This window comes from Thalassophryne amazonica, chromosome 21, assembly GCF_902500255.1.
Source record: "Thalassophryne amazonica chromosome 21, fThaAma1.1, whole genome shotgun sequence".
Taxonomy (NCBI): Eukaryota; Metazoa; Chordata; class Actinopteri; order Batrachoidiformes; family Batrachoididae; genus Thalassophryne; species Thalassophryne amazonica.
Window position 1 is genome coordinate 4,382,682 of NC_047123.1, and position 25,876 is coordinate 4,408,557.

Genomic DNA, 25,876 nt, shown 5'->3' on the forward strand with positions numbered 1-25,876 from the left:
ACAAAAACAGACTTTTCTTGGGTTTTACATAGACATCGTTAAATAACAGTGAACTGCTGCAGGAACTGAAAGTGACTGTTAAAGCAAGTGAAAAAGAAAAATGTGGAACTGATCTGAACCTGGGTCATCTGAGTGTGAACACCTGCAGCACAGTGTTCTTGAACTGGATTTGAAATCTGGTACAAAATGTGTAGTCAGCATAACAGCAGAATCACAGGAAACTTCTGTGATCACACACACACACACACATATATATATATTTTTTTACTTTTTTGTTGTTGGTACTGCAGCGAGTGCAAAACACAGACTGCAAATGCACACAAATGTTGCAGCTAAGCTGCTTTGTCTTTGTTTCATTCGTGACTTCATGCAGTGACGGTTATTGAAAACATCACGGGGTCAAAAATCTCAGGTGAAATAAGGGAGGGCGTGGCCTAACATGACGACTACCCTGTATCAAGGTGTGCATAATTATTACACAACGTTTTTCCCAGATTTGAGGTTTATTATCATTTTGGATTTGACTTCAACAATACAATTAATCCTCAGGAACACAACCTGCATAATAATTGTCAATCAATCAATTCAATCAATTTTATTTATATAGCGCCAAATCACAACAAACAGTTGCCCCAATTAATTTGCAGTGATGAAAATAAAAGTAAACTGCTGTAATTCAGCCTGTCTCATCATTTATTTCCTGTCCACAGCAGTGACATTTCGCCCCAAATATTATCGTGCAGAGATGGTTGTGTACAAATGGAACGTATCCAGTGAAGTACTTCTCCAGATGAACAACACGTCCTCCTGCAGCTGTTTGACACACAGTCTAACACTTTGAGACTAATTTATGCCCCGATGTGATGAACGCAAATTTTAAACATCACATTTTAAGCTCTCACAGAGGACAACAACAGTCCTCTGCTCCTTGTCTGGCCTCAGCAGGAGTGAAAGTCGTGTTTCACCAAAGTCCAAATGAGATGGAAATCAAAATATTCATTTAAGAATCAGTCGAAATGTAACAAATGGGTCCTCGGAAGACGTCCTCTCCCACAGATGCCACTCAGACTGTGCTTTTGAGACATCCGGCTAACATGAGCGGGTAGCTCAGTGGGATCAGGTGTTGACCATTTTGTAGACTTGGGTTCGAGTCCTGCTCACACTGTGTGGATAAGACACTTCCTCTGCATCAGTCCCGTCCACCCAGCTGTAAATGGGTACCGGGTGAAGTAGCCTATGTTGGACCGGTTCTCCCATCTGGCGGGGGGGGGAGTAGTAACTTAGAAATGCTTCACACGACAGAATCAGGAATAAGCACTGATAGGCCTCAGGGTCGTGTGTCGTCTTTCTGCTAACAAACAAACAAACAAACAGGGCTGAAAACGTTTCATCCTTTGTCAAGGGATTCAATGTAGCAACCAGCTATAGTCTTTGGAAATGAAAGAATGCATTCTTTCATTTCCAAAGACCCTTGAAAATGTGTTTTTCACATGATAATTTTTTTAACAACCTTGACCTTGATCTTTGACCGATCTACTTTAAAAGTCAATCAACTGGAGACACTTACTGAAGGAGTGTTCCCACCAAATTTGGTGAAAATCTGCTCGCCTTTTCTGAGTTATTTTGCTCACAGACACACGAGTGATGACAACAGCCTGCTGCGGTCGCTGCCACACAGTGTAATTAGAAATAACACATTTAACGAGAAGTCGTCTTTGAACAAGTGCACCTTGTCTTCATTCCTGAGCAGTTGGCAGACGGCACCTGAGGTGACCGATTGTTTTACATTTGGTCAAATCGTGCACCCTGCAGCCTGTGCAGCGTGAACGTGGTCCTGCTCTGCAGATTAACGCAAAGTTTATTTTACTGACACACTGCTGCTGTTATACCTCCAGTAAGGTCAAATAACTTTGTCCTTCCTGGTCAGTCGTGGATCACATCGTCGTGTTTTCACGTCTCACTTTAAGATCTGCAGATAAACTGACAGCAGAGAGCGAGTCACAGATAAAATGTGACCTTTCACATTCCTCTGGAGTGCAGCTGGGCTCTGATAGGTTAACCGCCGGCTTCAGTCGATGAGGAGACACGTGAAAATGCAGATCGGCTAAAACCATTATCCTCTCTGCTGTTCAGGAGGAAAACTCGCCACTTTATTAGGCACTAGAGGATGAGTTTTTCTGGAATGTAGTTTTTGGAGCTGCGTTCCTGCTGCACTGTGTTTGCTCATCACATTCTGACATCAGCTATTTTATGCTGATGACATTTAAATTTATATATGCAGTTCTCCTTTTCTTCCCCAGTTCTGATGTAACATTTTAGTTTCTCTTCCGTTTTCTCCAGAAGAGTTGTTCCAGCATATTAAATTCTTAACTGTATCGTTGACTTTGCAGTTGTGTTTTTATGAACTACGTCTTATCAATAATCCTGATTATGTAATCAGTGTGTTGAGTAAATCAGATACTGACAAAGGGATCTCCACTGTAAAAAATATGGACACAGTGTTCTTGAGCAAGACTCCGAGCTGCAGATTGTTTCTGCCGAGCACCGTGCACACACGCTCGGCAAATGTGAGGCGTCGATGTAAAAGACTCTCAGGTGTCAGAAAAAGTCTTAATTTTTCTGGATAATTAGCTGCTGAGTTGTTCAAAGCTTTTCAGTACTTTTGCCAGTTGAATTCCATTTTAAAACATCTCTCCCATCAGTCCAGCGGACTTCGTTTTTATGACTAAACTGTTTTGCTTCTGTGGAAAAACATGAAATGACCTGGGGAGATGGCTGTCATTACATCATCAATAAATGCACAAGTTTAAGTTGATATTTTGGACAATTGAAAGGATGTTTGGGGATGATTAAATGATTTTTCAAGATGATAATGCATCTTGCCATAGAGCAAAAACTGTGAAAACATTCCTTGCAAAAAGACACATAGGGTCAATGTCAACGAGCAGATCTGATTTGATGCAGGTGTTATCAATCAATCAATCAACTTTTTTCTTATATAGCGCCAAATCACAACAAACAGTTGCCCCAAGGCGCTCCACACTGTAAGGCAAGGCCATACAATAATTATAAAAAACCCCAACGGTCAAAACGACCCCCTATGAGCAAGCACTTGGCAACAGTGGGAAGGAAAACTCCCTTTTAACAGGAAGAAACCTCCAGCAGAACCAGGCTCAGGGAGGGGCAGTCTTCTGCTGAGACTGGTTGGGGCTGAGGGAAAAAACCAGGCAAAAGACATGCTGTGAAGGGGGGCAAGATCGATCACTAATGATTAAATGCACAGTGATGCATACGGAGCAAAAAGAGAAAGAACAGTGCATCATGGGAACCCCCCACAATCTACTTCTAAAGCAGCATAACCAAGGGATGGTCCAGGGTCACCCGATCCAGCCCTAACTATAAGCCTTAGCGAAAAGGAAAGTTTTAAGGCCTAATCTTAAAAGTAGAGAGGGTATCTGTCTCCCTGATCTGAATTGGGAGCTGGTTCCATGGGGGATGAAAATTTACCAGGGTGATTCCATAATTTATTCCTCAGAATTGAGTAATTCCATATTTTTTTCCTTTGCTTGGTCTAAAAAAGTAACCGTTACTGACTGCCACAATATTTTTTTCTTGATTTCTTATAGTGTTTCTTAAAGCCAGAAAGTTGCCATTTGAAATGACTTTAGTTTTGTGTCATGTCTGTGATCTGCTTTTTTCTACAAAATTAAACAACTGAATGAACATCATCCGAGGCCAGTGATTCCATAATTTTTGCCAGGGGTTGTATTACTATAATTTAGAATGATCCAGTCGGTCACAGAGCTCCATGGGGGTTTAGTTGAGGAACGTTTGGTAAAAGCCCTGAGCAGAAAGTGACTTCTTGAAGGTGGCTGTCGTGTGGATTTTTTTTTTATAATCGCTGAAATGGTTTTTAAAACAAAAGTTGTTGATAAGTGGAAATTCTCATGTGCACCCTGGGGGATGTGGTGAAGAGGTCACGAAGGAGATGTGGCAGAAACGAGACAGACGCCTGCTTCTCATCAAGGAGCTGCTGCTCCTGTTAGCGATCTGCTCGCACGCTCTGATGGTTTGCATGCAGATCTGTTACCAAGTTAACGGTGCCCCACTTTCACTCACACCCGCCTCTTAAACTTAGTGAAGTACGAGACGTAAGTACCGTGTGGGAACTGAGCCCTGCTGGTGCCGCTGCTTATACTCTGAATCCATATCGTGAAGCGTCTGAGAGTCCCTGATTCTACCTGGATGAAATCGATCACATGGTGCTCCCCCAGACGGGAACAGTACCCAGTTACAGCTGGGAGGACCGGGTCCGTGCACATGAAGTGTTTGTCCAAGGACACACAGATGGCACGACCAGGACTCAAACCCAGTTCTACACATTAGTCACCAGACACACCCCAAATACCCCAAAGTCACGCTGTGGACTGCAGATCATTGAGATACAAAGTAACCCAGTTCACAAATGTTTCCACTGGGACTTTCTGGTGAAAACATTTATAGAGGAATATTTTTACTGCAGTATAATTAATTTTGCAATATACAAAAACAGACTTTTCTTGGGTTTTACATAGACATCGTTAAATAACAGTGAACTGCTGCAGGAACTGAAAGTGACTGTTAAAGCAAGTGAAAAAGAAAAATGTGGAACTGATCTGAACCTGGGTCATCTGAGTGTGAACACCTGCAGCACAGTGTTCTTGAACTGGATTTGAAATCTGGTACAAAATGTGTAGTCAGCATAACAGCAGAATCACAGGAAACCTCTGTGATCACACACACACACACACACACACACACACATATATATATTTTTTTTTACTTTTTTGTTGTTGGTACTGCAGCGAGTGCAAAACACAGACTGCAAATGCACACAAATGTTGCAGCTAAGCTGCTTTGTCTTTGTTTCATTCGTGACTTCATGCAGTGACGGTTATTGAAAACATCACGGGGTCAAAAATCTCAGGTGAAATAAGGGAGGGCGTGGCCTAACATGACGACTACCCTGTATCAAGGTGTGCATAATTATTACACAGCGTTTTCCCAGATTTGAGGTTTATTATCATTTTGGATTTGACTTCAACAATACAATTAATCCATCAGGAACACAACCTGCATAATAATTGTCAATCAATCAATCAATTCAATCAATTTTATTTATATAGCGCCAAATCACAACAAACAGTTGCCCCAATTAATTTGCAGTGATGAAAATAAAAGTAAACTGCTGTAATTCAGCCTGTCTCATCATTTATTTCCTGTCCACAGCAGTGACATTTCGCCCAAATATTATCGTGCAGAGATGGTTGTGTACAAATGGAACGTATCCAGTGAAGTACTTCTCCAGATGAACAACACGTCCTCCTGCAGCTGTTTGACACACAGTCTAACACTTTGAGACTAATTTATGCCCCGATGTGATGAACGCAAATTTTAAACATCACATTTTAAGCTCTCACAGAGGACAACAACAGTCCTCTGCTCCTTGTCTGGCCTCAGCAGGAGTGAAAGTCGTGTTTCACCAAAGTCCAAATGAGATGGAAATCAAAATATTCATTTAAGAATCAGTCGAAATGTAACAAATGGGTCCTCGGAAGACGTCCTCTCCCACAGATGCCACTCAGACTGTGCTTTTGAGACATCCGGCTAACATGAGCGGGTAGCTCAGTGGGATCAGGTGTTGACCATTTTGTAGACTTGGGTTCGAGTCCTGCTCACACTGTGTGGATAAGACACTTCCTCTGCATCAGTCCCGTCCACCCAGCTGTAAATGGGTACCGGGTGAAGTAGCCTATGTTGGGACCGGTCCTCCCATCTGGCGGGGGGGGGAGTAGTAAACTTAGAAATGCTTCACACGACAGAATCAGGAATAAGCACTGATAGGCCTCCAGGGTCGTGTGTCGTCTTTCTGCTAACAAACAAACAACAAACAGGGCTGAAAACGTTTCATCCTTTGTCAGGGATTCAATGTAGCAACCAGCTATAGTCTTTGGAAATTAAAGAATGCATTCTTTCATTTCCAAAGACCCTTGAAAATGTGTTTTTCACATGATAATTTTTTTAACAACCTTGACCTTGATCTTTGACCGATCTACTTTAAAAGTCAATCAACTGGAGACACTTACTGAAGGAGTGTTCCCACCAATTTGGTGAAAATCTGCTCGCCTTTTTCTGAGTTATTTTGCTCACAGACACACGAGTGATGACAGCCTGCTGCGTCGCTGCCACACAGTGTAATTAGAAATAACACATTTTAACGAGCAAGTCGTCTTTGAACAAGTGCAACTTGTCTTCATTCCTGAGCAGTTGGCAGACGGCACCTGAGGTGACCGATTGTTTTACATTTGGTCAAATCGTGCACCCTGCAGCCTGTGCAGCGTGAACGTGGTCCTGCTCTGCAGATTAACGCAAAGTTTATTTTACTGACACACTGCTGCTGTTATACCTCCAGTAAGGTCAAATAACTTTGTCCTTCCTGGTCAGTCGTGGATCACATCGTCGTGTTTTCACGTCTCACTTTAAGATCTGCAGATAAACTGACAGCAGAGAGCGAGTCACAGATAAAATGTGACCTTTCACATTCCTCTGGAGTGCAGCTGGGCTCTGATAGGTTAACCGCCGGCTTCAGTCGATGAGGAGACACGTGAAAATGCAGATCGGCTAAAAACCATTATCCTCTCTGCTGTTCAGGAGGAAAACTCGCCACTTTATTAGGCACTAGAGGATGAGTTTTTCTGGAATGTAGTTTTTGGAGCTGCGTTCCCTGCTGCACTGTGTTTGCTCATCACATTCTGACATCAGCTATTTTATGCTGATGACATTTAAATTATATATGCAGTCTCCTTTTCTTCCCCAGTTCTGATGTAACATTTTAGTTTCTCTTCCGTTTTCTCCAGAAGAGTTGTTCCAGCATATTAAATTCTTAACTGTATCGTTGACTTTGCAGTTGTGTTTTTATGAACTACGTCTTATCAATAATCCTGATTATGTAATCAGTGTGTTGAGTAAATCAGATACTGACAAAGGGATCTCCACTGTAAAAAATATGGACACAGTGTTCTTGAGCAAGACTCCGAGCTGCAGATTGTTTCTGCCGAGCACCGTGCACACACGCTCGGCAAATGTGAGGCGTCGATGTAAAGACTCTCAGGTGTCAGAAAAAGTCTTAATTTTTCTGGATAATTAGCTGCTGAGTTGTTCAAAGCTTTTCAGTATTTTTGCCAGTTGAATTCCATTTTAAACATCTCTCCCATCAGTCCAGCGGACTTCGTTTTTATGACTAAACTGTTTTTGCTTCTGTGGAAAACATGAAATCCTTCTCGGCCCTGAAGCTTCGGGCAGCGAGCGCCGCTCAAACTCCGTTTGTGTAAATGTGGTGTTTGTGTGTTCCAAGACTCCCAGTTTGATGGTAAATACCTGCTCTGTGTAGGACACCCGTCCTCTAACCCAAACCAAACAGAGGCGGGGTTGGCTCCAGGGGGCGGGGCGGGCCGGCGGTTGGTGGTTACAGGATTCCTCCATGGACTGCGGCTGGAGTGTTTTTGTGGTCACGTGTGTGTGTGTGTCTCACACTTTCCGTACCCGTCACTAAATGTGTTTAGCTAACACACTGAGACGCCGTTTTTCTTTCATTCTATTTAATTCTTAGGCACAGAACCGTCAGCAAACAGGAGGCCTGATCAGCTTCACATCTATGATTTGTAGACTTAATGTAGATTTCATGCGCAGTTTGTAGAGTTACTGAAAATCCCCTCACAATGTGCACAAAGAAAAAAAAAAAAAAAACCTGCAATGTTTCAAAATCTATCCAGCTGGTGTTAGTAGATAATTCAGTGTCGTTCTCTTGAATAAATCACATTTATGTCAAAATAACTCCTTTATAATATCATGACCCAACATGGAAACATATTTTATATCACCACATTTTTTATGTGGTCAAATTTTATATAGTAATGTTCTGTTTGGGGTTGATCACATTTTTTGCAGAAGGTTCAAATCCGACTTTGAGTCTTAAATCTTCTCAAATTTCTGAAGTGAGCGTCAGATTGTCGATGTACATGTGTGAACTAGTGGCTGAACAAATAAGGTACCGTTCCTGTTTCCACTGCAGGAACTAGGGCGGAAATGTTGATGCATCCGTGTGTTTATTTGATTGTGTCCTTACCTTTGGCTTTGTGTTCTCAAGGACCAGGATCTGAGCTCACAGCTCTAAACAGCATGTGACTGGTCATGTGGCACATGAGCAAAACCAGATCTGCTTGAGTTGCCTCTGTACCTGATGGGTGTTGGAGGAGATTGGATCGATAGATGACGTGCTGCAGGAACGACGTGCTCAGGCAGCTTTGGTGCTCCTGTACGTCATTTGCTGCAGAGATGTTCTTGGGTGTAGAGAACATGGCTCTAATGCATCATTTTCATAAAAAAGACTCACTGACTTCCAGTGCTGTTGGAGTTGGACACACCCCACACGCATCACGCATTTTGGCCTCTATTCAAACAGCATATTGTTTTGACTCCTGTATAATATCCCATAGATGTGTCTGCCACCTGCTGGTTGGATTGGTTGTGACATGGAAATGTACTAAACTAGAGAAGTAAACCATTATTTAACAGTGGTTATGTTCTAAACCTCAGTCATCAATTTTGCCAAGAAGTTCTGGAGATGTAGAATTCTGCAGTGTTTTACAAGACAAAAGTCCAGAAAAGACAGGAAAAACATAAACTGAGAAGTGGGACCTGGGGATGTGAGGCTGTGATTAACTTATGAAACTGTCTTCTTGTGTATCAGGGTACCTTCAGGAGGCCTATCTGTGGACCAAACAGGTTCTCTCCATCATGGAGAAGTCCATGGTCCTGCTGCGGGATGTGACAGATGGTTCCCTGTATGAAGGCGTGGCCTATGGGACATACACCACCCGATCCCTCTTCCAGTACTTGTTCCTGGTTCAGCGCCACTTTGCCATCGGCCACTTTGACCACCCCTGGCTGCTGAAGCACTTTGCCTTTCTGTACAGGACCATCCTGCCTGGTGAGTAGCTCCTTTACAGGTTGAGAAGCTGTGAAGCTTATATGACTTCTTACTGAAATGGATCCCATAGAGTTCAGCCATTCTGTCCGTGTTTACTTAGCGATGAACGGTCGACACGTGTCGTCCGTCTCGACCAAACCTCGTCATGAAACACAACCTTTTTGTTCTGTAGGATTTGTTGTGAAAGTGTAGGAACACGGACCCACAACAGGGGGCGCAAATGAACGGACAATGGAGGAAGTCAAATAGCACTTTTACTGTTGTGAAATAAGCACAACAAACACGACAGATTACAATAATAGACAATAAAGTCAAATCACAAAAGGTGTCATGTGGGCAGGCTCGAAGATAGAAGACGTCTGTCCAAAGCAGAACCGGAACCACACGATTTCCTCCGCCACCGAACCTCGGGAATACTGGAGCCGCCATGTCCCGAACTCCCAGGTGGCCACTGCCTCCGCTTGTCGGATCTGGTACTGCTGGCGAGGAACAAAAACAGTCAGATGTGGGTGCGCCTGCACCCAGCAACACGTATGGTGGAAAACCACCTCCACCTCTCGTCAGGAAAACACTGGTTAGTGCAGGAATGTGAGTACTTATCCAAAAGGTCCAATACAGTCTCCTGCTGTTCTACTCACTATCTGCGCAAAGCAACAAAGTATTATGGTCAAGAAGACAACACAATTGGCTGAGTACGTTACCTCCTCGGTAGAGCGATATCTCGGCAAAGAGGTGGAGATGACGTCTTGCTGATATACCGATGCGGATCAGATGATTGGTGACAGCTGTCGTAGGTGACAGCTGTCACCCCGGCTGCTCCTGTGAGGTGGCAGCGCCCTCTGGTGCCTGGAGCCCGCACTCCAGGCAGGGTGCCCTCTGGTGGTGGTGGGCCAGCAGTACCTCCTCTTCAGCGGCCCACACAACAGGATTGGCCTCAGGCTGATGATTTGGGGTGAGCATGCGTGTAGTTATTAGCTTCCTGGATGCCTGTGCTGAGGCCGCGGGGAGCCGTTCTGTTCCTCCTGCCACCGCCGCCGTCCTGAAAGGCTTCTCTGTAAAGGTCAGGGGAGGGCAGCGGGCCCCGGAGGTCAGGAGTGGACATTTCACAGCCTCCTGCCATCACTTTTCATAGCAGTGGTTTCCAAACCTTTAATCCATGGATACACCCCCCCCCCCCCCCCACACACACACACCACAAAAAATAAAGTGATTCATTCCCATTTTTGTTTGCTTCTATGCCCCCGCCCACCTCATCCGTCCATTCTGGTGTCTGTCCATAAACTTTTCTTTACCGCACACTAACTAAAAAACACCTCGTCTGCCTGAAACCGCTCCTTGGTGGTGGACTGTGGGAGGCTAGAGGAAGGTTCCTTTGGAAAATGGGGTCAATACACCACCTACCATTTGTAAAGCGGCCGGAAAATGACAGGGACGTAGGGCTCGAAACTATCCGAGAGGAAATCGAAACATACAGGAAATAAAGCCACTGAAAAATACACAGAGAGCAGATGTCAAAGTAAAAGCACAGAGAAAGATTAAGAAGAGAATAACAGTGACTACGTTTACATGCCGTTAATATTCGGGTTAAGGTCAATATTCTGGTTTCTGAATCATTAGGAATAACCCGTTTACACACTTAAGCAGACAGAGTTACTCCTGTATACATGGTCACTGGTATCATTTGGAATATCCCCATCTAAACAGCGACGCACGTCGTCCACCGGTGCTTGATTTGGTCTGGCGTTCGTGCAAATCCTGCTTCGTGTAAAACCCCTCACTACACACTTTTCTCAAACAGGCATTAACATTTTCTCATTTTTCTCTCCTGCGGGCTGCCTCCGCATCAAAACAGCGAGCGTCTCTGGACCTGTTGCCAGATTTGGCGCAGCTACGCACAGAAGAGGGGGGGCGTGTGAGTGGTCCGTTGTGGCGTTTACGAGCCACAGACTGTAAGCGCATCGGAGGCAGAGCAGTCGCGGTGATATGCCAACCGGTGCCGCGACCAGCCCACCTGATAAGGACGCAGAACACAATGCGCTGTTTACGTCTGCTTCTGTGGTGTCCGGTGGGTTGCGCGCGCAGCATACAAGTAGTTGCTGTACTCAAAAGACCAAGATTCCTTGCGGATAGGACATGCGCAGAACACAAAATAATGATCCTTTCTATGGGGATATCCCGATGTGCGTTTATATAACCTGATATTCGGGCTAGAAAAGGAGTAACCCAGGGGTCTTATTCGGGTTTTTAAAAACCGGAATATGAGCATATTCGGGTTTTTGCGGGCATTAACATGGCCGTGCGCAACCGGGTTATTGCCAATATTCTGGTTATGAAAGGGTTATTGGCTGCATGTAAACGTAGTCACTGAGAGAACGCAAAGAACAGATTACACTGAAAGGAAACACTTCATAGTATGAGGACTCATCAGCACAGAGGGGAATCAGAGCAACAGCACGCGAGGAATAACTGAAGTGTAAGAAAACTACACGAGCAGACAGTTAAGTCCTAGTGTCCACATGTTCCCGTCACTTTCCAGAGAAAATCTGGGACACAAACGGCATCCAAAACCGCAAAAAGGGGTGGAGCTGAAGCTGGCACTGACCTTGGCACTGGTGACACCTTTTCACGGGATGGAATAATTCGCCGCCTGCTTGCCGCTCTGCCGCGGTGAGCTTTAGGATAACAGATTGCTACAGATCTGAATCAGTGTTTGGTTCAAGTCTAATGGCGTCAGCTTGCAGCAGGATTCCCGGGATGTTGCCGATGGCACAGTTGGGTTCCTGATGATTTCTATCGGCATTGAAATTTTGACCACTCCAAAATTTTGTTCCCGATTGTCCCGACACTCCGGATGGTGGGCGGCGTGCTGAAGGCTGACCATGTATACTTGCAGATGCATTGCAGTGAGTTTGTTGATTATCTCGCGAGTTTGCCGTTTTGCATTTTTTCTATTGAGAAGCCAACTGCAACCTAACGGGACACACTGGGTTTAAGTAATAATTACAAATGAAGTATCAGAACCCAAGGATCAAAGTGAGAACACCAACAACGTGAACACTGACAGCTGTGGAAGATAAACAGTTACTTTTGAGAGGAGGGGGTGGATTGTTTGTCTGCCAGGGTGGTTGGCATCCAGGATCCAAAGTGGTTCCATAGTGCAGCATAGCATGCAACCAGGGAAGCATGAGCCGATGTTTTGGATCAGTAGTGGTCTGATATTGACAAAATGACTAGACTGTATAGTGAAAATAAAAAAAACACAAAATCCAATCCAATCAGAATCTTTTTTTTGCACATCGGAGTCATGTTTTGGGTTATGTACGTTTTCCTTTGTGGGATATCTGTTCCAGTTTGAGTTGATGTTAGATGGTTACATTAGCAAAGTACACACCGACAAATTTGTTCATCAACAGATTAGTTGTTGGGAAGAAGGTATCAGATTAGTATCGGTATCAACAGATACTGAAGGTTCTATTATCGGTATTGTATCGGAAATAAAAAATTGGTATTGTTTCATTCCATATACCTGAGGTGACCTCATCAATGCTAATACAAGAAGGTGGCAAAATGTCCAAAGAGAAAATAACAAAATGAACAAAAACAGAAAACTCACACTTCCTGTTGTGTGAAATATCCAAAATAAAACAGGAGGCGCAGACAGAAAAAAAAGTGTTTTCTATTTCATTCCATTTGTAATAATTGCTGTGGTTAAAATTGTTAAGCTCAGTCTGTCTAAGGTGAAAGGACTGTCTTACAGAACCACAAAGGGACTGGCTGATGTTTGGTTTGGACTTGGGTCACGCTCACATTTCGTGATGCGTTCACACATTTTTACACGTTAAACAGTAGCTTCTGTCCTGTTTTCCACATTATGATGTAACACACAAAGTATTCCTCCTGCCTGACTCCACTCTCTGTGTTCACCAGGATTTCAGAGGACCGTAGCCATCGCAGATTCCAACTACAACTGGTTCTACGGGCCGGAGAGCCAACTGGTTTTTTTGGACCGCTACATGTTGCGTAATGGAAGTGGAAACTGGCTGGCAAGTCTGATTCATCAACACAGGGTGACAGATGGTCCGGGGCAGGCTGGAAAAGGCCAGCGATGGTGTACGCTCCACACAGAGTTCATCTGGTGAGCTCCTGCTTAAATATCTGAACACTGTTTTTGTTATCAACGACTTGTCAGGCTCTGAATCGTGAAGAGCATACTGAACAATCGACACGCAAACTCCACACAGAAAGGACCAGGTTGGAAATGAACCTGCAGCCTTCTGGCTTTGAGGCAACAGTGCTAACCACTAAGCCACCGTGCCGCCCCGAAGCCCAAACAAACGGCTACATTTTGGAAACTATGCAAACAACCAAACATTTCAATGGACAAACATGACCAGTGTTGCTAAAAATAAGGAACTTGGCAGCACTGGTTCCAGGAACTAGTCCCAGACTTTCAGTTAGCAGCAGACTAAAACGGTCCTGGTGTTTATGTACGTAAATGTAGAACAGTTCTGCTCTTAATCTGACATGTTATAGCGTCAGTGTAGCAGCATATTAAAAATACAGGGCTGTAACGATGCATCGTGAATTGTGATAAATGTATCATGAAGCCTGCATCAAATCATTTTTTACGAGTATCTTGATACTATGAAAAGTCAACAGTGATGCAATTATGTATCGTTACACCTGTATGAAAATGTCTGCAGAGTCCAGTGATCTTCTGTTGTCAGGAAAATTAAGCATTAAAGCCGTGCGGCCTTTCAAATTTCACAAAACCAACAAAATTTAGTTTCTGTTGAAACCCAAGCAATATAATGTCGGTTTATTAATTACAGCTCATTTTAATGAAGTGAACATATTTATCTGGGGGGAATTCCATATTGAATCCTGTCGCTTCCTTCTCACACCGTCTTGCAGATGAACTGCAGGAGGAAGCGCGTGTGAGGTTTTGAGATGACCTTTGACCCGACCCACTTGCTTGATGCGCACTCCTGGCGTGTGCACACTAACATCCTTAAGATGTCTGTCAATAACTTCAGAGGCGTCACCTGGTTTCAAAACAAGCATTTTTTAGATTTAGAAGTGTTTATTTCTCGCTAAAGTTTACAAAACATATGACAAACAGATTTATGTGTTTTCCATCATCTTGGTTTAGTTTGTGTGAGTGAGCAGCCAGGTGACGTCACACTGCCTTTCTTTACTCTGATTGCCTGTTGCCGTGTCCTTCCCAGCATCCCTCACCCAGTCGGGGGAAGCCGCCACGTGATCTATGACGTTGCTACCAAATCTATGTTAGTGCCTCTGATCGCCTGAATTTCAAGCCATGGTGATCGAAATTCTAAATTATTTCCAGACAGCGTGAACCAATAATTTTCTTCAGCTTTTACCAAAATTGTATCAACTTTAACTTTTGACCCCTGTACAAACTGAAACGGATCTTTGTAACTATTGTTGTTTTTAACTCCATAACTCCAAAACCTTCAGTCGTAGATAGTCCAAACTATACCTTTTTGTAATATTTATGATCAGATAAATAATGTGATATACTTTTCAATCTGATTGGAGCATTTTTCTATTTGACCCCTGTCCTTCATTGACCCCTACCTGGCTACAGCTGCCACCCTGGATGGCCACCATACTTTTTTTTAGGAGGTGTACTGAGGCTGGATTGTAAGTGTTGTTTAATCCCCTTAAGTGGTACCAAAACCTGCTTGATCCACAGACTAACATGTCCGTGGATTTTTGTTCTTTTTTTCTGCATTTTCTTTGATAAGAACCTTCTGTAAATACACAAACCGCATTAGGTTTGGTCTCACCATATTAAATGCGAGTGATTTGCCTCTAGTAAAACTCCATTTGTTGTCATTTAAACTGCGTTGTTCTTTACTATCAGTGTTTCAGCCGTCTGACACCAGCTTTCTTCTGGTCTTCTGTAGGTATGATCCAGGCCTGATCCCAAAACCCCCTTCAGATTTTGGAAGACCACACCTGCACTACTTTGAGGACTGGGGCGTGGTGACCTACGGTAGTTCTTTACTTGCAGAGACCAATCGCTCCTTCCTGTCCTTCAAGTCGGGCAAGCTGGGAGGGCGCGGCATTTTCGATATTGTTCACCAGAATAAATACAAAGAGTGGATCAAAGGGTGGAGGAACTTTAATGCTGGACACGAGCACCCCGATCAGAACACTTTCACCTTTGCGCCAAATGGTTTTCCGTTTATCACAGAGGCACTGTACGGGCCCAAATACACGTTGTTGAATAACGCGGTGTTGTTTGGCCCGGCTGTCTCAGGGAGCTGCTTTAAGCTTTGGGCCGGTCAGGTGACAGAAGCCTGTGACTCTAAGTGGTTGAAGTATAAGGCGGGTCCGGCGGCTGACGCCCAGGGCCAAGTTGAAGCTGCCATGGAGCGACAGGGAATGGTCTTCATCCGTGGCGAAGGACGTTCTGCTTACAACCCAGAGCTGAAGATCAGGAGCTTTCAGAGGAACCTGCTCCTCCTCCATCCTCAGCTCCTGCTCCTTGTGGACCACATTCACCTGGACCCAGAGAGCCCAATTAGAGCCATGAGCGCCTTCTTTCACAACACAGAGCTGCCGTTCCAGGTTATGGAGGTAGATGGTGTACATGGAGCGTTTGTGTTACACGGTAAGCACAGGTATAAAATGTTCTGGATGGACGACACAGGGTACAGTCACAGAGGGGTTGTAGGTTACTGGAACTATCCTCGGGGGTACCCGTACAACGGCTCCAATTATGTCAATGTCACAGTGCCACTCAGGTACCCTCACACCAGGGTGGCTTACATTTTCTTTGGACCAGAGGTGGACGTACAGAGTTTGAGCCTGCGTGGCGACGACCAGAGAGTGAATATTTACCTGACCACCAGCGAGCACACCTACATCATCTACCTGCTGACCGGCGAGGTCCCCAGCAAGCCTCTGTTTGCCATGGTGCTGATGGACCGCAAGAAGATAGCGTTCGAGAAAGCGGAATCCGCCATGGACAGCTCGCCAGAGGAGGTGGAGGAATACGTCAACATGATGGAGGACAACCTGCATCACGTCAAGCCTGTCTTCCAGCAGATGGAGAGACACATCCTGGGACAGGTTCTGAACACCGCCAGCTTCCGTAAGATTGCAGAGCGCCTGCTCCAGTTCTCTGACAAAAGAAAAACAGGGGAGGTCATTGAGAAGATGTTCGTAATGTCCAAGAAACGGGGCAGGGGTAAAGGTGGGAGGAAAGTAAACCTTGGGGAAAAGCTTTCGGAGAGCCTGCCTGACATTTTTGCACAGATTGAGGTGAGTGAGAAGAAACAGAGGCAGAGGACTTCGAAGCGTATCTATGACGACAGTCCAGAGGAGGGCGATGCAGACACTCGGGCGTTTATGGATTATGCAGATAGTCGCAAAAACAGAAAGGGCGGCTTTGTGAAGGGCCGCAGATTCAAGGAGGTTCACATGGTGGCCACCACAAGGAGCAAGGACTCCTCCAGTGCTGCGTCTTACATACGACTGTTTCTCATCCTGAACATCGCCACCTTCTTCTTCCTGCTGGCGGTGCTTCTGACCCGCTTTCAGAGGGGGCGGAGCTTGCACACCCAGAGGTGTTTCTACAGCATCCTGCTGATCGACAGCATCATCTTACTGTACCTCTACTCGTCCTGCTCTCGCACGCAGTGCTGACATCACGCGCACGCGAGAGCAAACCCAAATGCACTCCTCACCTCAGTCTGAGCCAGAACAACCCAAACCAGGGTTCAGGACAAGCAACTGATAACTAATAGGAATTAATGGAAGGAGAAAGTGGCGCACCTGTGGTGTAAGGAAAAACAGAAAAGCTTCTGTGGAGCTTTGGAACCGAGTCTGTAAAGTGTTCAGAAGTCCGGCCTTGGATCCAGAATCCTGAGGTTAGCCACTAAACATGCATAGTTCATAGAAGCTCATTTAAATGTATATATATGAAAGCAATATATATTTTTATGGTCTCTCTTTTTTACCATTTGTAAATAAATTTGTTACATGCAAAGGTGTGTGTGTGTGTGTGTGTGTGTGTGTGTGTGTGTGTGTGTGTGTGTGTGTGTGTGTGTGTGTGTGTGTGTGTGTGTGTGTGTGTGTGTGTGTGTGTGTGTGTGTGTGTGTGTGTGTGTGTATAGTTTGTATGCTGTGTGAAAGGTGTTGTGTTGTAGTACTTGGATCCAGTCTTGGTCTTGAAACCAGTGTCGCCGACAGAACAGTCCCCCCTAAAAATCGGTCCACCCTGCCTTCACTGCGCATGTGTCATTAGCTGCGGTTCAGCGATTATCACCTCGTTTCTGCTTCAAACTGCCTCCAGTCATCATCTGTCTCAGTGACAGATATCTGAAGCTTTTGTACAACAATCATTTCCACATAAACTCAGCATTATTTCAATCATAAAAGACAGGCTCATTTTTAGGGACGGACCTTTTCACTTACTCTGTCTCATCTCTGAATTGAAAGCTCTTCTACGTAACTTTTACGTGGTGTCTGATTAAAACAAAATTCATATCTACATTCATTAAATTTTTTTTAATAATTATTGTTATATTAACCATTATCAAAACACTTTAATTTGAGCCGTCAAATGAGCTCAATATCTGGCTCAGAGACTCGTACAGCATGTTCAGTTTTGGTATACTGCTTTTTGTTTTTGCTTGGTCCCATCTCCCTGACAAAAATGTCACTTTTGTAAATTAATGAGGGTGATGTCAAGTCTTAATTCAGTTCATGGTCTTGAAAGCAGACTTGTTTTTTAGGTCTTGGTTTTGACCACTCCAAAATGCCAAAGACTTGGTCTTGACTTGACCCTTTAAGGTCTTGGACTTGGTAGCAAGAGCACTTGTGCCCCTGGGATAACTCAGCCTGGGTTAGGAACTCGATCTGGGTTAGGGTTAGAGGTAGGAGAAGGGAGTAGGGTTAGAGTTATGGATAGGATTAGAGGTTGAGGTAGAGTTGGGGTTTAATTGTAGGAGTAGGGGTAGAGTTAGGGTTAGAGGTAGAGGTAGGGTTAGGGGTCGGGCTAGAGGTAGGGCTAGACCCAGGTCTAGGTGACACCTGTGGCCAAGTTCTCTTGTGTCTTTGATCTTGACTCAGCCTCAATGTTCTGTATGTGGTCTTGTCCCCATCACTATTTAAATGAAGAGTCATTAGATTAAAATATTTTTTAATAAACTGATAGAAGTGTTTATAAGATCTTCTAATGGTATATAACATAAAAATGTGCAATTCAGGTGGATGTTTTGATGTGCGCCACCAGCACATGCTAACCTGACCTGACCTTTCTAAACGATTGTTTTAATTCTTCGTTAGAGGAAACACTCAACCTATAAACCCAGAAGTAAGTTTTATTTCTGATCTAAAGGTACCGCCGCCGATCCATTACAGGTTACTTAACCAGCCAAAGCCGGTCCCCTTTTCCAGCTGGTGGACTGGGACAATGCATGTGCACCATAATCAGGTCCAAACTGTGGAGTTATGTAGAAGTGTCTGAAGAATGTTGTGGGGGTTTTTTTCCCCCCAGATCAAGTAGATAATCACTTCCACACATCCCCCATATGGGCCCCATAAAGGTGACTTTGGTTCTTATCCTCCCTGTTCCACATACTCAGACACAGAATCTTTGTTTACTTTCTCAATAAATAAATAAATAAAACCTAATGTTGCTAAAAATATCACAGCTCAGTTTGTCCCTGTAACATGAACAAGGAGCTAAACGGCAGTTTTCAATTGGTGCCTTTCCAGGAGTTTGCTGCCATCTGTTGGCTGCATAACCACACTGCAGATTTACAAATGCCAACAATTGTAAAGTAGCTCTTAATTTTAAGTGGTTACAGATAAAGCAAAGACATTTAATTTTATAATTCATTTTTAATTTTCTAATAATGAGAATTTGAAGTGGCCTGGTGTTTTGTGGCCTTTAACAAAGATTTATAAAACATCTCAAACTGAAAATCTGTTATTGTTGACATCATTGAGGCACTGAGTTACACAAGGATAGGGTAGAAACAGGAGCCGAGACCACTATGTGTCCAAAGATTTGCCACTAGATGTCCCACACCAGTCAGATTTAGCACGTGGGTGGTCCCAGTGGGACGTATGATCACCATAGCAATGACGACCTGGTTTGCATATTAATTAGGTCACATGGTCTGTGAGTGCAAAACTGTAGTTTGGCTCGTATGACTTGAGGTAGGCACAAAATTGATCTGAGTCCATGGCATCCTCTAGGTACCAGCTGACATTGACATAAACAGAATTATACCCACAGCTGGGTGGAGGAGTCGCTGGATCCTGGCTGTTATTTAAACAAATAATCACTTTTACAGCCAGTTTTCTTGACACAACTGAGTCAGAGTATGATTCTGCTGACTGAATATGCTTTGGACTTTAATTCCATCATTCCTTAAGAAATACACACTGTATGGTATTGTGTGAAAAATCAGCATGTGTCAAAAACTGAGCGACCATGCAAAAAGGAGATGAATGAGGGAAGCCACCAAGACACACAGGGGAATTCTATTTGAAGAGTTTCAGTCAGGTTTTAGAATTCATCATAGTACAGAAACAGCATTAGTGAAGGTTACAAATGATCTTCTTATGGCTTCGGACAGTGGACTCATCTCTGTGCTTGTTCTGTTGGACCTCAGTGCTGCTTTTGATACTGTTGACCATAAAATTTTATTACAGAGATTAGAGCATGCCATAGGTATTAAGGCACTGCGCTGCGGTGGTTTGAATCATATTTGTCTAATAGATTACAGTTTGTTCATGTAAATGGGGAATCTTCTTCACAGACTAAAGTTAATTATGGAGTTCCACAAGGTTCTGTGCTAGGACCAATTTTATTCACTTTATACATGCTTCCCTTAGGCAGTATTATTAGACGGTATTGCTTAAATTTTCATTGTTACGCAGATGATACCCAGCTTTATCTATCCATGAAGCCAGAGGATACACACCAATTAGCTAAACTGCAGGATTGTCTTACAGACATAAAGACATGGATGACCTCTAATTTCCTGCTTTTAAACTCAGATAAAACTGAAGTTATTGTACTTGGCCCCACAAATCTTAGAAGCATGGTGTCTAACCAGACCGTTACTCTGGATGGCATTACCCTGACCTCTAGTAATACTGTGAGAAATCTTGGAGTCATTTTTGATCAGGATATGTCATTCAAAGCGCATATTAAACAAATATGTAGGACTGCTTTTTTGCATTTACGCAATATCTCTAAAATCAGAAAGGTCTTGTCTCAGAGTGATGCTGAAAAACTAATTCATGCATTTATTTCCTCTAGGCTGGACTATTGTAATTCATTATTATCAGGTTGTCCTAAAAGTTCCCTAAAAAGCCTTCAGTTGGTTCAGAATGCTGCAGCTAGAGTACTGACGGGGACTAGAAGGAGAGAGCATATCTCACCCATATTGGCCTCTCTTCATTGGCTTCCTGTTAATTCTAGAATAGAATTTAAAATTCTTCTTCTTACTTATAAGGTTTTGAATAATCAGGTCCCATCTTATCTTAGGGACCTCGTAGTACCATATTACCCCATTAGAGCGCTTCGCTCTCAGACTGCGGGCTTACTTGTGGTTCCTAGGGTTTGTAAGAGTAGAATGGGAGGCAGAGCCTTCAGCTTTCAGGCTCCTCCTGTGGAACCAGCTCCCAATTCAAATCAGGGAGACAGACACCCTCTCTACTTTTAAGATTAAGCTTAAAACTTTCCTTTTCGCTAAGGCTTATAGTTAGGGCTGGATCGGGTGACCCTGGACCATCCCTTGGTTATGTTGCTTTAGACGTAGACTGTGGGGGGGTTCCCATGATGCACTGTTTCTTTCTCTTTTTGCTCCGTATGCATCACTCTGCATTTAATCATTAGTGATTGATCTCTGCCCCCCTCCACAGCATGTCTTTTTCCTGGTTCTTTCCCTCAGCCCCAACCAGTCTCAGCAGAAGACTGCCCCTCCCTGAGCCTGGTTCTGCTGGAGGTTTCTTCCTGTTAAAAGGGAGTTTTTCCTTCCCACTGTGGCCAAGTGCTTGCTCACAGGGGGTCGTTTTGACCGTTGGGGTTTTTCATAATTATTGTATGGCCTTGCCTTACAATATGGAGCGTCTTGGGACAACTGTTTGTTGTGATTTGGCGCTATATAAGAAAAAAGTTGATTGATTGATTGATTGAATTCTGAAGGTGTTACAGACCTCTGTGGCTGTGATTAAATAACCTTTGGGCCAGAGAAGAATTTTCATACAAAAAAATAGATAGAATTTTGATTCTGCTACATGTCTTTTGGTAAGCTGAAGCTGAAATGTCATGTCTTATGTTTAAGAAAAAATCAGGTGTATAACTGGTGATTTATCAGTTAAGTGATTTCCAGTTTCTCCAGCTTCAGAATCCTGTAACACCTTCACAGTTGCTGGTGGTGTCTTGGTGGCTTCCCTCACTCGTCTCCTTGTACGTATCACTCAGTTTTGGGAATTAAAGCTGAAAATCTGAACTTAAAGCACATCTTGATTATTTCGTTATAACTCCATTCTGGTGGTGTATAAAAGCAAAACTGCGAAAACTGAGTCCCTGTCCAAATACGTATGGGCATGCTATGACACCGCCCGCCAGATGGTGTCGCTGGTTTTTTTTCTCTATTATTCCAGCTGTCGCGTGAGCCTCTTTGCTCGCCGTCCACACATTTTTTCTCCTTACTCCTTAACCTTTATAGCTGACAGTTTTGTAACTGTGACATGTCAAACATGGGAGCACGTGTGGCTCGAATGTTCAGAAATTTTAATCTGGAGAACCGAGTTGACCGAGAATTCTCCAAGTCCAAGCCGCGGTCGGCGCCCCGGCACGCGGCCCCGCCGCCCGCGCGCGACGCTGGAGGTGAGAAGCGGCTAACGCGGTTAGCTCACCGGGCTAAGGGTCACACCGGCACGTTTAAAATGATAACATGACGTCTTTGTTTCAGAGCCAAACCTGTTCCAGCAGAAAGACGAACCTCTGCTGACGCTGCTGCAGTCCGTCTACGTGAAGTCCAAAGACCCGCAAACAGCGCAGGTTAGACAAAATAAAAAAAATAGCTTCTCCACACATTCTGTTTATTATGTGTCCTAATAAAGGACAAAGTATTCCTCATCGTCTCACCTTTAAAGCTGCACAACAACTGTATGTTATTGTTAGGCATAAAGTGGTGAAAAAGTAAAGGAACCTGTGATTGGGCGCCCCCTGCCGGCTGTGAGAGGAATTGCAAACCTTCCCATCGCATCATCAGCGTTCCTACAGTTTTCTTATATTTAATTAAACCTCCCGATAAAAATCACGTCTGCAATCACAGTGTTTTTTGTTTTTTTTTTACATATGTATGAAGTTTAATTGTTTGTCTTGTTGGATTTTGGAAGTAATGACTTTTAACTTTCAGACAAATTTCTTCGCAGAAATATGAACACAATAACATACGAACCTGGCTGCAGATAGCGCCCTCTGCAGGTTAAATGACACTAAATATATAGCATATACGAAGTGGTTATTGATACAGTATCATAAATTCCTTTTTTTTTTCGCCTCCTACAGCGTCCAATAACAATCTGCTGTGATGATCGTTTGATAAAGACGGACGTCACTGCGTCAAAGCTGTACAGGAGAGAGCTGATGAATTTCAAGATCAAATGTTGGGGTTAGAACCCACGTTGGGTAATTTAAATAACAATGGGTGCCGTATTAAGGGAAAGTTGCGGTTTGCGTATAACACTGCATCAGTAGCGACATCCGTAATATTATGAATATGGAAATGACTGTTTAAGACAGTTGTGTCCAAAGTATTCCAGAAAGGACTGAGAGGGTGCAGGTTTTGTTTGCAGCCACTGAAACCAGCAGGTGATTTCATTGATGAGCTCATCCCATCTGCTCAAAGTGATGTTAATGACTGCACACACAATTTACTGAAATGTGTGGTGGGTTTTGCACATAAATCTGTATTTGTAAATATGTCTTTTTTTTTTTCATTTGTAAAGAAAAAGGCAAATTGGAAACTGAAAATTCTGTTTAAGTGGATTCATCACTTATAGCGAATGTTCATACTGCCATGGGGCACATGTTCATGCCACACATTGGCTAAAAGTGCAAAAATATGTTAGCTGTCTAAAAATTATCGGACCTAAATTTACAAGAAGCTAATTAGTCCACTGGTGGCTTTCAGAGTTATCTGAAAAGCTAATCTGCTAATGAAAACATTAGCTTTGATAATTGGCAGATTAGCGGAACTGTGCCCACCACTGGTTATAAGGTACCAGTATTAGGGAGTAAAAAATACACTCAACAAAAATATGAACGCAACACTTTTGGTTTTGCTCCCATTTTGTATGAGATGAACTCAAAGATCTAAAACTTTTTCCACATACACAATATCACCATTTCCCTCAAATATTGTTCACAAACCAGTCTAAATCTGTGATAGTGAGCACTTCTCCTTTGCTGAGATAATCCATCCCACGTCACAGGTGTGCCATATCAAGATGCTGATTAGACACCATGATTAGTGCACAGGTGTGCCTTAGACTGCCCACAATAAAAGGCCACTCTGAAAGGTGCAGTTTTATCACACAGCACAATGCCACAGATGTCGCAAGATTTGAGGGAGCGTGCAATTGGCATGCTGACAGCAGGAATGTCAACCAGAGCTGTTGCTCGTGTATTGAATGTTCATTTCTCTACCATAAGCCGTCTCCAAAGGCGTTTCAGAGAATTTGGCAGTACATCCAACCAGCCTCACAACCGCAGACCACATGTAACCACACCAGCCCAGGACCTCCACATCCAGCATGTTCACCTCCAAGATCATCTGAGACCAGCCACTAGGACAGCTGCTGAAACAATCGGTTTGCATAACCAAAGAATTTCTGCACAAACTGTCAGAAACCGTCTCAGGGAAGCTCATCTGCATGCTCATCGTACTCATCGGGGTCTCGACCTGACTCCAGTTCATCGTCGTAACCGACTTGAGTGGGCAAATGCTCACATTCGTTGGCGTTTGGCACGTTGGAGAGGTGTTCTCTTCACGGATGATGCAAAGGAGATGTGTTGCACTGCATGAGGCAAATGGTGGTCACACCAGATACTGACTGGTATCCCCCCCCCCCCCCCCCCAATAAAACAAAACTGCACCTTTCAGAGTGGCCTTTTATTGTGGGCAGTCTAAGGCACACCTGTGCACTAATCATGGTGTCTAATCAGCATCTTGATATGGCACACCTGTGAGGTGGGATGGATTATCTCAGCAAAGGAGAAGTGCTCACTATCACAGATTTAGACTGGTTTGTGAACAATATTTGAGGGAAATGGTGATATTGTGTATGTGGAAAAAGTTTTAGATCTTTGAGTTCATCTCATACAAAATGGGAGCAAAACCAAAAGTGTTGCGTTTATATTTTTGTTGAGTATATGTTGCGATAGCTGCTGAATGTGTACATACAAAAATGACAGTGACAAACAAATGTCATTGAGGGCTGTTTTACAATTTAACTTTAAATTAATTGTACATAACTGATGTAACCAACAACCAGTTAACATCCATCATGTTGCCTTAAACAGACTTCTTGTCTATTTTGGCCTCACTTAGCTGGCGGCATAGGGACCACATCTTTCTTGTCACTGTAAAATGCCTCTCTCTTGTAGTTAAGGTGGCCAAGGGGTGATGGGGTCCCAGTCATTCTTGACAGCATTGTAAACAATGCAGTTGGAGTCCCATCTGCTGGATAAACTGTGGACTGACACTATTTCCAACAGCCCAAGTGTTTTTCAGCATTGTTTATTTTTAAAGTAAAGGTTTCATATCTGCAAAATTAAAGCAGATACTAATATGTTTGTGAAAGACTGATATCGGACTATCATCAGCCAACCGACTGTATCGGTTGGTTCTAGTTTTTATCTGTGATCATAGTTTTGTCTATTTGACTAATTGGCTCTTTTACTTCTTATGGAAGTGTTTTTCCTTTTTTTTTAATTGTTGTTTATGTACCAACACCACCAGATCAAATTCCTCGTATGTGAGAACTTAATGGCAATAACTTTGATTCTGATTTCAGCAGTGTGCTGTTTGGTTATCTGGTTAGCTGTTTTGTCCATTGGGTTTTCTGTTCATCAACATTTTGGACCCATTTCTTTGTGGCTTATCATCACACAGGCATCAAAGAAAGTGGAAGTGTTGAAGAACCCGGAGCGCCGGCCGGTGAAGTTCAGTTTACCAGAGGTGTACAGTGTGGCACAGGTTACCGATGTGCCTAAAGGCAAACTGAGCATTCTGGAGGCTCTGAAGGTGCTCGGTGCTCACCGCCATCAGCCTCAGATATGGACGCCAGAAAAGCTTGCTGAGGAATATTCTCTAGACTTGAAAGAAGCAAAGGCTCTTTTCCAGTTCTTCATCCCCTTCGAGGTTCAGGTCATATCACCCAAGACTAAGAAGCAGATAAAGGATTCGTAGGCGTGTCATCCAGGTTAACCGCCAAATAATCTGTTGACTTATTTATGTGTGTGAATAAATGTCATTGGGAGAATGATGTGGTTAATGATGCGGTTTGGAAACTCCTCATCCAGAAAAGATATGGGTTAGTTGACGGAGGTAAGATGCCCTCACCGAACTTCACATTAATAACGTCTGGTCTTTGGGTCCACAGTTAAATTTACCTCAGAGTGAACGTCTTCACTACGTTTCATGTATGTTTGTTCTTGTTACTAGAACTAACTGTGGTGAGAAAATGATCTTGGAGCAACAGGAGGGTGGAGTTTATCGGCTGTCTGGCTCCATAGAACAGCCAGAAGAAGCAGCAAGACCTATATCAAACCTGATG

General features: G+C 43.6%; 1 protein-coding gene across 2 annotated transcripts in view; it reads left to right on the forward strand.

Moving 5' to 3' along the window:
* The window catches only part of dse (dermatan sulfate epimerase), a 52,099-nt gene extending 26,523 nt beyond the window's left edge, over window positions 1-25,576 (forward strand). The window contains exons 4-8 of one of the 2 annotated variants that reach the window (XM_034162096.1): window positions 8,789-9,028; window positions 12,956-13,163; window positions 14,962-15,050; window positions 22,003-22,091; window positions 25,213-25,576. In XM_034162096.1, coding sequence (XP_034017987.1) covers window positions 8,789-9,028; window positions 12,956-13,163; window positions 14,962-15,050; window positions 22,003-22,091; window positions 25,213-25,509 — 923 coding nt within the window. In that variant the 3' untranslated portion in view covers window positions 25,510-25,576. Of the gene's footprint in view, window positions 1-8,788; window positions 9,029-12,955; window positions 13,164-14,961; window positions 17,052-22,002; window positions 22,092-25,212 lie in introns of those variants that run through there. The other variant, XM_034162095.1, reaches the window with a different exon arrangement.
* Window positions 25,577-25,876: the final 300 nt, after the last annotated feature.